This window comes from Protobothrops mucrosquamatus, unplaced genomic scaffold (genome assembly GCF_001527695.2).
Source record: "Protobothrops mucrosquamatus isolate PMUCROS unplaced genomic scaffold, P.Mucros_1.0 scaffold962, whole genome shotgun sequence".
Classification (NCBI taxonomy): domain Eukaryota; kingdom Metazoa; phylum Chordata; class Lepidosauria; order Squamata; family Viperidae; genus Protobothrops; species Protobothrops mucrosquamatus.
Window position 1 is genome coordinate 378,543 of NW_015387206.1, and position 13,398 is coordinate 391,940.

The following is a 13,398-nucleotide window of genomic DNA, read 5'->3' on the forward strand; positions in this document are numbered from 1 at the left end:
TTTAGGTGATTGTCCACTAGGACTCCGAGGTCCCTCTCACAGAATCTGTTTGTCAATAATCTGTTTGATCTTCCACTTGGTGCAGAGTTTGTCTCCCAGTTGATGTCAGGGTAGTTGAAGTCCCCCATTAGTATTATTATGTGCTTTTCTTTACACTACAGCAATGTCATTTTTTTTTCTTTTATATTTACCCAAATGCATTTAAGACAGTTTTCATCATTGTTCTACTGTATTTCTGTCGAGAGGTAGTTATTTCTTATATTAGGTCTGTTTCTTTTAAACAATTTAAATCCCTCTGGCTATATATTCCATTCATGGGTTTCATCCAACCAACTTTCCCTAATGGCAACAATATGGTATCTGCCCTCATGTGCGTGGATTTCTCGTTCACCCTGTTTGTTCCTCATACTTTGTGTGTGGGTGTAAAGGCATTTCAGCCCTTTTTCACTGACTCTTCTTACTTATCACCTATTTTGTGCATACATTTGTACCTTAAAACAGAGGTTCCCAATCTTGCTGGCTTTGTGAACCAGCGGCGGTGGTGATGGGGAGAGGGGATGGTTCCCTGTGAGTGGCGGGTGTGCGCAGCTCCATTTGCACAAGCGGCGGGCATGCACGTATGCCACTTGCACAAATGTAGCTTCGCGTGTGCACACGCCTGCTGCCCCCCCCCCCAACAGCACAGGTCACATTACCCAATCAAGCTTCAGACAATTATTATGAGAAAGAATCTTCAGTTCTCAGAAAACAAAACCTTGAATGATCTTGGCTCTCAGGCTTAGCAGCTCCACAGCTGCACATTATATACACATTATATACACATTATATTCTTCCCCCATTCCTCTTGGGCCTGTACGCAAGCCAAGAAGCAGAAACAGCCGAAGCAGTATGAAGTTTCTTTGAGCTTGATACACCCACTGTTTGCATAGCCCAATTCCAAATTGGCCACAGGTTGGGGACCCCTGCCTTAAAGCAGGGCTGTGGAGTCAGTAGATAAATGTTCCGACTCCGACTCCTCAGTTTTTTGTACTTCCGACTCTCCGACTCCGACTCCTCTGTATTAATAAGCTAACAATCGGAGTTTACAAGTTTTTATAGTCTTAGCTGAATGACAGCAGTTTTTCCAATGGTTTACAGCTTCAGTCTTGAACTATTGACCCTCCATTCCCTTCACTTATACAAGTGTCTAGTCCTGCAAAAAACATATTTACTTAATCCCTTATCAGTGAGAGGCTAGGTTACCCATGGGCGGTGCGTTCCCTGTAACAGCAGAACACAACACTATGGAAAGTATAAGTATTGCCACTCCTAATTGTGCGTTGCGTGCCATATAGTGAAGCACATGAAAAGCATGCTTCTTCACGGTCACTTAACGTGTTCGTTTTGCGGTTACGTGAGGCACTGCATTGGTCTTTATTCTTACAGTAGAGAAGTCATTAATTATAACTTTTTGTGAATTGGGACATTTAAACTTGCTTTTTTTAAAATTACAATCTAAATTTAGTAGGAGTCGGAGTCGGTGCATTGTTTGCCGACTCCGACTCCAGGTACCCAAAATTTCCTCCGACTCCTCGACTCCAACTCCGACTCCACAGCCCTGCCTTAAAGTATGTACATACAGATATTTTTTCCTCTAAAAGTGGAGCAGGAAAATGTGCCAAGAGTTGCATTTGAAGCGGGTGGGGATAGCTCTCAAAGGTACCTATCCTTGGATAGTCCCCCTCCCTTCATCCCCAGAGCCAGGCCAGGACAAGGGGGGAAAGGGCCAGACTAGGAATGGTGAAATGCAGGTTTTGGTCCTCTTTCAGCCACCAAAGCTCTTTAGGGGGTCTGAAGCGGTCTTCTCTTAGTCGAGGCTACCTCTCAAGATTGTTGTAGAGGTAAAATTAAGGTTCTGATTGCCCTTTCTCGCTCTGTGGTGGGGAAGATGCTAGTCTGGGGGAGGAGGGGCGCAATCCAAGTTCCCCAGTAAACCATAATAGTGATTTCTGTCTTCAGGCAGATCATATCGTGTGAATGCAGTGGTCGTCTTTTGCTAACTTGGGTTTCAGGGTTTTTGTTTTTTTTTACCTGCAACATGTGAATCAGGTCTTGGTTTTTCGCTTGTCTGCAGGCAGAGGAGCTGGCAAACAGCTGCAATTGGGCTGCCTAACAGTGTCCTCTGTCACAAGGGTCCATCAAAGCCCCTTTTTAAGGGCTCGGCAGGACTTGGCACCCCCCCCCCTTGCTGGTTGGGCCAATCTTTTGTTGGGAAGAGAAGTTATTCGAACAATGCCATCGGAAACGACCTTGCAGGACAGGCCGAACGTGGCCACGTCACAGGCCGAGCCGGATCACAGACTGGAGAAGAAATCGGAGGCCTGCCCCGAGGCCCAAAAAACCCCTTGTCCTCTTCAGGGTTCAAGCAGTGGAGAACCTGGTGAGACAGGGGTGCAGAGAGTCCTGATCAAGAACATGCCCGGTTCCGACGTGCAGCGAGAACACTTCCGGCAGTTTGCTTATCAGGACGCTAAGGGTCCCCGAGAGCTTTGCAGCCAGCTCCACGATCTTTGCCACCACTGGCTGAAGCCAGAGAAGCGCTCAAAGGCTGAGATGCTAGACCTGGTGATCCTCGAGCAATTCCTGGCCGTCCTGCCCCCGGAGATGAAGAACTGGGTGCGGGAATGTAAAGCGGAGACCAGCTCCCAGGCGGTGGCCTTGGCCGAAGGCTTCTTGCTAAGCCAGGCGGAGGAGAAAAGGCAGCAGGTGAGACGAGGGCCGTGATTATTCTCAGAGGGTAGCATGGAGGGAGGGACTTAAATTTAACACTGAACTTCGAAGTATGTATGTTAAGTTAAAAGAAGAAGATGTGTTAGAAAGTTTTGATTTCAGAAATGTGATTAAAGAATAGAATAGAGTGGAGTAGAGTCGAGTAGAATTAGAGTAGAATATGAGTAGAATAGAGTAGAATAAGAGTAGAGTAGAATAGAATAGAACAGAACAGAACAGAATATGGAAAATAGAGTAGAATAGAATAGAATAGAATAGAATACAAATAGAGTAGAATAGAATACAAATAGAGTAGAATTAGAGTAGAGTATAATAGAATTAATAGAATAGAATAGAACAGAACAGAATATGGAAAATAGAATAGAATAGAATAGAATAGAATACAAATAGAGTAAAATAGAGTAGAATAAGAGTAGAGTAGAGTAGAACAGAACAGAACATGGAGAATACAATATAATACAATACAAATAGAGTAGAATAGAATAGAATACAAATAGAGTAGAATTAGAGTAGAATAGAATAGTGGAAAATAGAATAGAATAGAAGACAAATAGAGTAGAATAGAATACAAATAGAGTAGAATAAGAGTAGAGTAGAATAGAATTAATAGAGTAGAATAGAATTAATGGAATGGAATAGAATAGAATAGAATAGAATAGAATAGAATTCTTTATTGGCCAAGTGTGATTGAACACAAGAAATTTGTCTCCAGTGCATCAGCTCTCAATGTACATAAAAGCAATAAGTGGTAAATCATGATCATAGTCATCGTAAAAATACATTCATCATAAATCATAAGTTTAGCATTTTAAAAAAATATGAAAAAAAAAGATTATTTTTCCCTGTAAGGTCAAAGAATCTGAAAGAACCTTGTTAATACAAATGGCGATAGTTTATAAAGATTAGTAGCTGCAAATAGAAATCCATATTATTACCACAGCAAGAAAGATAAAGAAGTAATGGTTAAATTGATTATTTTATTCAAAGAGGATAATATACTTAACTACGATGTTCATTTGGATATCACTTCTGGATTTTGTGCTTGTGATAAAAAAAAAAGAAACTTTGACTCTGGTTTTGTCGATTAGACAGACTTGTCATTATAGAAATGGCTAGTTATATACTAATGTGTAAAAGCAAACGTTGAGGCTGGAGTGTTTCTATCTTGTCCTGTGCCAAAAAGAGTTGGAAATCAACGCCTTTTTTTTTCTTTTTTCCCTTGTACCTCACATTTTCTTTCCCCCTTTCTTTTTCCTTCCCCTAATTTCCCATTTCTATTTCTCTTTGTATTTTATATATAAATAATAATAATAATAATAATAATAATAATAATAATAATAATAATAATAATAATAATAATAATAATAATAATAATAATAAAAAGTTGGAAGGGTCCTTGGAGGTCATCTAGTCCAACCCCCTGCTCAGGCAGGAAACCCTATACTATTTTGGACAAATGGCTGTCCAATCTCTTCTTAAAAACTTCCAGTGTTGGAGCATTCACCGCTTCTGGAGGCAGGTTGTTCCATTGGTTAATTGTTCTAACTGTCAGGAAGTTTCTCCTTAGTTCTAGGTTGCTTCTCTCCTTGCTTAGTTTCCATTCGTTGCTTCTTGTCCTGCCTTCAGGCGCCTTGGAGAATAGCTTGACTCCCTCTTCTTTGTGGCAGCCCCTGAGATATTGGAATACTGCTATCATGTCCCCCCCTCGTCCTTCTCTTCATTAAACTAGACATATAGAAGCCATATATATCAAGAGAACGGCCGTGAGATGGTTCGCTTGAGCATCCCTCAGCCACTTTCTGCTCATTGCAATTTGTACAGGAAGTCCTTGACTTACAACCAAAATTAAGCCAAAATTTCTGTCACTTCTCCCCCCCCCCTTTTTTTTCCTGCTATTTCTTTTTCGTCTTTCTCTTTGCTCTTTGGGGTTTATTGTTTTCTTTTTCCTTTGGAGGACCGAGTTGTGACGGAACCCGCCAACTTTCCCAGGGTAGGAAAAAACCCACCCGGGCCTCATCCAAAGCCCCCCTTAAGGCGGATCAAGAAAGAAGTGGACAAGGTAGCCATTACGTTAGGTAAGTGCTTGGAGGCCATTTTTCGGTGTTGCCTTTTGCTGGTAGGTGTAACTAAAATACACCGACCACTTTTCTAGTTTTGAGTCAAGGCAAACGTAAACCTGGGTTAGGCAACTCTTTGGAATTTGGGGCACATTTTGTGAGGGCTGTCACTAAAAGGCTTGTTGTGGTAAGGCAGTCGGAATCATAAAAAGCTATCAAGGGCAAATGCAGCAGATCACGGAATGCCGTTTTCCCAGACAGAAAACATGGATGACAAGGAATTAAATGTATTTTGTCGGGTTGGCTTAGATTGGCCTGTTTCAAGCTTGACGACTTTTAAGAGGAACGGACTTCAACTCCCAGAATTCCCCAGCCAGCATAGAATGATGAATCCAGAATGCTGGCTGGGAAACACGGAGGAGTGTCCGCTCCTCTTTAAAGTTGCCAAGGTTGAAAAAAAACACTACAGGTAGTCCTCAACTTAACAACAGTTCATCTAGAGCAGACATGTCAAACACAAGGCCTGGGGCCCGTATGCGGCCCGCGAAGTGGTTTCATGTGGCCCACGAAGCCATCCTGGAAACAGTGAGGGAACGGCCCCCATTGCTTTGGCCCTGGCCCAGGCCGGCCGGGAGGGAGCCAATGTACAATTTTGTGGTGGCCATCTATGCTGAAACGCATTCAGTCTTAGCTCCACAAGGCCATCTGGAAACAGCAAGGAACCGGCCCCACCCCCTGGGTGCATGCTGGGGAGGTGTCACCCTTTTTGAGGAATGAAGAAATGCACCATCGCCTGGAAGTGGCCAGCAAATGGCCCTCGCCTACTTCACATATCCGGCTTGATGGGCTCTGCCCTGGTCCCTCCCCTTTCTGCCAGAGACCCTAAGATCTGTCCCACTCCTGCCCAGGCCCCCACAGGCACCCTTGACGCGAATGATGTAGAGCTGGCCACACCCACCCAGTAGACCACACCCACTCCATTCACGCCCACCAGTAGGCCGCACCCACCCTGGCCACACACACCCCCCCACCCCCCGAGGGCAGCCGCAATGCTGATGCGGCCCTCAATGAAATTGAGTTTGACACCCCTGATCCAGAGGCCGTTCAAAGTTACAACAACACTGAAAAAAGTGACCTACGACACTTAACAGTCGCGTTACTAACTTAAGAACTGCAGGGATTCACTTAACAGCTGTCCCACTTAGAAATAGAAATGTTGGGGTCAGTGGTGGTCATAAGTCAAGAGTCTACCTGCACTTTTTTTTTTTTAATATTTTATTGAATTTTATAGCGGTAATAAAGGGATGGGGTCAAAAAGGATAAGACAACAGGAAACATACAAAAAGGCTAGACCAGGGGAAAGGGGTAACACAAAAGTGGGATTAATCCCACAAAATAACATCGCTTCAGCAAGTCTAACCAGTCCAGGTTTACATATTAAATCTTAATAATTACTCTATTATTAAACAACTTTCCATATAATCATGTAAATAACAAATTAGTCAATAAATCTCATTCATTTCAGTACTTAACAATGCTTAGTATTAATTAATTATAATCACTTTAAGATAATATATTACATATTAATTCTAGTTTACCATATTATTAAAGATCACAAGTATACAAAAAGGAAGAAGAAGAAGAAGAAATAAGAACAAGTTCATACAAATAATCATGGAATATAAATACAAATTATCAATTATCTCTTTAAATTTCATAACCTTTTCTCATTCTAGCGTGTTTCTAACCAATAATAAAAATTTCCCCATGTTTTAAAGTAAATTATGTCTTCTTTCTGTTTCATTTTTAAAGTCAATCTATCCATTTCTGCACATTCGAATGCGCGTGTGCCCACAGAGAGGGCTCTGAGTGCCGCCTCTGGCACGCGTGCCATAGGTTCGCCACCACTGGTATAGGTGAAGGAAAACTAACTCTAAAGTCCCAAGGCATCAGACCATAGCATATAACAATCACATTCTCAGCCAACCCCCCCACAGATGGCCATGTAGCTCATGTAAACAAATTCTCTTTGTCATGAGAACCGTCTGCTATCTTCTTCACACTCTCCAGAATGTCCTTGAAAGTTTTCCAGTGAGCCACCTTTCAGCAAACTTCCAAAGAACTGGAGAAGTTTCATTTCTCTAACTAACCCAGTGGAAAGCATCATCTTCCCCCACCACCACCCTTACTCTAATGGCAAGATGAAAACAAAGAGGCGCCTAGCTGCCAAATTTTCACTCTTGACAGAAGGCCCCTCTTGCTCCACCCAGCCCCATTCCCACAATTATTGCAGGAAAGGAAAGGATTGAAGCATTTTTGGCCCCATCTTTCCCAGAAGGGCAAGAGTGTTAGTGAAGAACAGTAGGTGGACTGTCATCCACACTTGTCTACCTGAGTTTGCCTTCCACATCCCAGATGTCAATCATCCTTGCATCTTTTTTCTCTCTCTCTCCCAGGGGGTGAACCACAGCTGGCCACTGGATGTAACCTGCCTTCTGCACAGCTGGATCAGGTAAGGGAATAATCTCTCGGAAAGATAACTTGGGCCTCATCTCAAAGTTGGTGTCAAAGTTCCGACTAACGAAACACTTCAAAGAACTTTCAGGCATTGTTTATCCTAAAAAGTCTTTATTTGTGAAACCAAGTGTCAGCACAATATTCTTCTTCTTCTTCTTGTGCCATATCCGTCATCGGACATTGGTGATCATGTTGGCGATCCTGTTTTTATCAGCAGCCGCACGAAAAAGTGCTGCTGAGTTTTGTCCAAACCAGTCCCTTAGATTTTGAAGCCACAATGTTCTTCTTCTGCCTGGACCTCGTTTGCCTTCAATCTTTCCCTGGAGGATTAAATGGAGTGTGCCGTATCTTTCTGGGTGTCGCATCACGTGTCCGAAATATTCTAATTTTCGTTTTTTAATTGTTTTGATGATTTCCCTTGGCTTTCCCAGGCGGCTGATCACCTCCTCATTTCTGATCTTGTCAACCCAGCTTATACGTAACAGCCGCCTGGAAATCCACATTTCAAATGCTTCTAGTCTCTTCAGCTGGCCTTCTGTCAGACCCTAACTCTCTAGATCTGAATTCTCCTCCCCTGAGCACATAATATTCAAGCATCTCGGAGTCCTAGTGGACAATCACTTAAATATGAGCCAGCAGTGTGCTGCAGCTGCCAAAAAAGCCAACACAGTGCTAGGCTGCATTAACAGGGATAGAATCAAGATCACATGAAGTGTTAATACCACTTTACAATGCCTTGGTAAGGCCACACTTGGAATACTGCATCCAGTTTTGGTCACCACGATGTAAAAAAGATGTTGAGACTCTAGAAAGAGTGCAGAGAAGAGCAACAAAGATGATCAGGGGACTGGAGGCTAAAACATATAAGGAACGGTTGCTGGAATTGGGTATGTCTAGTTTAATGAAGAGAAGGACGAGGGGGGACATGATAGCAGTGTTCCATTATCTCAGGGGCTGCCACAAAGAAGAGGGAGTCAAGCTATTCTCCAAGGCGCCTGAAGGCAGGACAAGAAGCAACGGATGGAAACTAATCAAGGAGAGAAGCAACCTGGAACTAAGGAGAAACTTCCTGACAGTTAGAACAATTAACCAGTGGAACAACCTGCCTCCAGAAGCGGTGAATGCGCCAACATTGGAAGTTTTTAAGAAGAGACTGGACAGTCATTTGTCCGAAATGGTATAGGGTTTCCTGCCTGAGCAGGGGGTTGGACTAGATGACCTCCAAGGTTCCTTCCAACTTTACTACTACTACTACTACTACTACTACTACTACTACTACTACTACTATTATTATTATTATTCCCTCCTCTAATTTGCAGTCATAAATCACGTTCTCTAAGTAGCTTGAAGGGCAAAGTTTCCCTTCCCTTCTGTAGCCTGTGGGTTTCTTATCTTAACTAATCCCCACACACATTCTTTCTCCTCCCCTCCCAGCATCATCTAATTTAACTCTAAAAGTACCACACAGCTTATACAGAGAGTGGCTGCCTCTTCATATTTTGTCAAAGCAAGAACATCCAATGTTAGCAGCGTTGACCCTTGGATTCAAAAGAACTTTTCTCCTGTCAGACAGAGGTAGTCCTCAACTTTCAACCGTTTGAAGTTACGACAGTCCTGAAAAAAAGTGACTTACAAACGTTTTTCACACTTAGGACCGTTGCAGCATCCCTGTGCTCATGTGATCGAATGCTTGGCAACCGGTTCCTATTTATGACGGTTGCAGTGCCACGGGGTCACGGGATCCCCTTTTGTGACCTTCTCACAAAGCAAAGTCCATGGGGAAGCCAGAATCACTTAACAACCTGGACTGGACAGCCATTTGTCTGAAATGGTATAGGGTTTCCTGCCTGAGCAGGGGGTTGGACTAGATGACCTCCAAGATGGGGCAAAATTCACTTAGCCACTGTCTTGCTTAGCCACAGAAATCCTGGGCTTGATTGTGGTCATAAGTTGAGGACTACCTGTATATCCCTAAAGCACCCTTTCCGAGGACCAAGCTGCCTCCTGTTCTGTCCCACTGGATCCTCAAGGCCACCCATTGGACTTTGCTAAGCAATGGGCTGCCTTCAGTGTAAGAAGCTGATCTTTGCTGCTTTTTTAGGTGATGCTTGAGGAAGTCTCTGTGACTTTCACCGAGGAGGAGTGGGCGCTGCTGGATCCGGACCAAAGAGCCCTACACAGGGATGTGATGGCAGAGAACAGTGGTATTGCCTCCTCTTTGGGTAAGTTTCCACTTAGAGAAAAGAAAAAGGGCAGGGAACAATACAGTTTAAGAAAGAAAAATAAGATGAATGGAATAGAATAGAATAGAATAGAATAGAATAGAGATGGGATGAAATAGGAATAGAATTGGATTAGATTAGATTAGATTACATTGTAGAGACAGAGAGATATGGATATGATTAGATTAGATTAGATTAGATGGTAGATACATACACACATATATATATATATGAGATTAGATTAGGAGAGAGAGAGAGGTTAGAAGGTAGAGAGAAAGATAGATAGATAGATAGATAGATAGATAGATAGATAGATAGATAGATAGATAGATAGATAGATAGATAGATAGATAGATAGATATGGTATGGTATGGTTAGGTTAGGTTAGGATAGGTTAGGTTAGGTTAGGTTAGAATGTAGACAGATATACACACACACACACATACTGTACATATAGAGAGAGGGAGAGAGAGAGTAGATTAATAGATAGATAGATAGATAGATAGATAGATAGATAGATAGATAGATAGATAGATAGATAGATAGATAGATAGATATGATTAGGTTAGCTTAGATTAAAATGTAGACACACACACACACACATTTATATATATATATAGAGAGAGAGAGAGAAAGAGAGAGAGAGACAGATTAGATTAGATTAGGAGATTTATTGATTGATTGATTGATTGCAGAATGCAGAATGTCAGGCTTCATTTCATAATTTACCAAAAGTCTTTTCGTTTCTATGTCCTGCCAGGAAGTGACTGGCCAGAGAGTGAAAATGGAGAAATCTATGAGCTATTGTTCGGAAAAATTGGAAGCGAAGAGGAGGACAAGCAGAGACTAGAAACTGAAGCCGGCAGAGTGAAGGATGAATCTCCGGGTTCTTACAACACCGAATTCTACGAGCTTCCGGTCCGTGAAAAAATAGAAGACGGGGTCGAATGGAGCCAGTGCCTCCTGTGCGGCAAAGCCTTCAACTGCCAGTCGAGCCTGATCACCCACTGGGAGAGCCACACCACCAAGAAGCCCTACAAATGCCTGGAGTGTGGGAAGAGCTTCAGCACCAGGCAGTACCTGGGCTGCCACCAGCGCGTTCACACAGGGGAGAAGCCCTTCAAGTGCGCCAAGTGCGGGAAGAGCTTCAGCACGAGGCAATACCTGGCTTGTCACCAGAGGATCCACACCGGGGAGAAGCCCTTTAAGTGTCTGGAGTGCGGGGAGACCTTCTGCTGGGCCAACTCCCTGACCTTGCACCAGATCGTCCACACGGGGGAGAAGCCGTTCAAATGCCTGGTGTGCGGGAAAAGCTTCAGCAGGAGCACCAGCCTGTCCTCGCATCAGAGGATCCACACGGGGGAGAAGCCGTACAAATGCTTAGAGTGCGGGAAGCGGTTCATCCACAACACCAGCCTCACTTACCACCGGCAGCACCACACCGGCGTGAAGCCCTACAAGTGTCCGGAGTGTGGCAAGAGGTTCAGTCACCGGACGAGCCTGACCTACCACCAGCGGAGTCACACCGGCGTGAAACCGCACAGCTGCTTGGAGTGCGGGAAGAATTTCAGTACCCGCCAATACCTCATGTCCCACCAGAGGATCCACACGGGGGAGAAACCGTACAGGTGCGCCGAGTGCGGGAAGCGCTTCGTCCACAGCACCAGCCTCAGCTACCACCAGCGCCTTCACCGAGGGGAGGAGCCCTTTCAGTGTTTGGACTGTGGGAAAGGTTTCATTACGCGCCAGTGCCTGACGTCGCACCGCAGAATCCACACGGGGGAAGAACCCTTCAAATGCCTGGAGTGCGGGAAGACCTTCCGAAGACGCACGAGCCTTATTTCCCACCAGAGTATCCACCTGGGAGAGAAGCCGTACAAATGCCTGGAGTGCGGAAAGAGCTTCACCACGAGCAAATACATCCTTTCCCATCAGAGGATCCACACTGGGGAGAAACCTTACAAATGCTTAGAGTGCGGACAGACCTTCTGTTGGGCTAATTCCCTCACCTTGCACCAGATCACGCACACGGGAGAGAAACCCTTCAAATGCATGGAGTGCGGGAAAAGTTTCAGCCGAGGCACCAGCCTTACCTCGCATCAGAGGATCCACACTGGCGAGAAGCCGTACAAATGCTTAGTGTGCGGGAAGAACTTCAGCACAAACAGGTACCTGACTTGCCATCAGCGCATCCACATTGTGGATAAAGCTTATAAATGCCTGGTGTGCGGGAAGAGCTTTAGTACCAGCAAATACCTCAGCTGCCATCAAAGAATTCACACCGGAGAGAAGCCATTTAAATGCCTGGAATGTGGAAAGAGCTTCTGTTGGGCCTATTCCCTTACTTTACATCAAAGAATCCACACTGGTGAAGATGGGTTTAAGTGCTAGGAGTATGAAAAATTACTCTTTTTTTTTTTTTTTTTTTTTGAGGGAAGGGCAGAAGAAGCCCTGATCGTGGAAGGATTTCGGAGAAAAACGATAGAAATCACTGTGGAAAGAGATTTGTGTAGAACACGGACTCCATTTCTTTGCATTAGATATTAGAATACTGTATGTGTGTGGGGTTTTTTTGGTGTGTTGGCCCATTGTGGTTGTCCATTGTTTCCGACGGCTTCTTTTGCCAGCCCTGCTTTGAGGGACTGGGAACTGGATTTGAATCTTCAGCTCACGCCATCGTCGGACCTTCATTTGAATTCTTGGAGTGAGAAGGAAAGAGCGTCATTCCGCGCAGTGATCTCACTTCCCAATGAGGACCTGGGACGCGAGAGGATCTGTAGAAATGCCTGGAGCTTTGCAGAGGTCTTTCAGTTGGAGAGGAAGATTCAAGGATCCCCTATCGTAGATTTGCTAGGAATAGGCTAGGAATTTAGGATGGTCATCCATAGCATATCAAGAGCCCTTGGGAGGTCCTACAAAACTGAGCTTCTAAAGCTCTAGTGATCTAAGGATAGCTCGTTCTAATCGAAGTTCTCTGATCGGTTCCTGTAAGACAGGGATTGACGGCCCTTTCTGATCCTTGGCCACCAGGTCTCCCTCGGCCTCCTAGCCAGAATACTCGACTCTCCAGATTTTTGCACCGAGAGTCATAAGCGCCACCAAATCTTCCAGAAACAGGGTTTGAGAAGAAGATATGGCTTCCAGGAGAATCGAGCAGAATCAGTATGCGGTGTGCTTTCTCCAGCAAATGCAACAATATTCGAGATTGCTGGAGTGGGGAGAGGGGGGAAGAGAATTTAGTGGGTGCTCCCAATCCATTTACTGGGTTTTTCTTATTAGGGTTATATCACGCCTTTGATCCTGGAGCCTCCCTGCTGGGATGTCTCTTCATTTTATCTCCCCAGCAAAATCCCACAAGGTAGCCAGCTCCAAATCAACCAGGAGGTTTCCATGATGAACTCATATCTTTCCCTCCTGATCTAATCCCCAAAATTGCTCTATAATCATAGGAATCCACAGAGGGGAGGAACACCGGTTGCTGTGTCCTAGTATAAACAACCCTGACATACTTGTTTGTGGCATCGGCATGCAGGTGCCCAAGGAACAGTTCTTTGGTGTGACGTCGTAGCTCAATATCACCTAGAGGGTTTCTGTGATGGAAAGTAGATTTGAAGTCTGATCTTTCCCGCCTACTCTAATCCCAGAATTGCCTGTCAGGCCTTCTTTGGAAGTGATAGCAATAGCACTTAGACTTATATACCGCTTCGCGGAGCTTTACAGCCCTCTGTACGCAGTTTACAGAGTCAGCCTATTGCCCCCAACTATCCGGGTCCTCATTTTACCCACCTCGGAAGGATGGAAGGCTGAATCAGCTTTGAGCCCATGAGAATCGA

General features: G+C 44.4%; 1 protein-coding gene across 1 annotated transcript in view; it reads left to right on the top strand.

The window, feature by feature from the left end:
• Window positions 1–11,956, top strand: part of LOC107290734 (zinc finger protein 721-like) — a 78,155-nt gene extending 66,199 nt beyond the window's left edge. The window contains exons 6-8 of the mRNA XM_029284807.1: window positions 2,301–2,745; window positions 9,445–9,565; window positions 10,326–11,956. Of these exons, the coding sequence (XP_029140640.1) occupies window positions 2,301–2,745; window positions 9,445–9,565; window positions 10,326–11,956 (2,197 nt within the window). The remainder of the gene's footprint in view (window positions 1–2,300; window positions 2,746–9,444; window positions 9,566–10,325) is intronic.
• The last annotated feature ends 1,442 nt before the right edge of the window (window positions 11,957–13,398 follow it).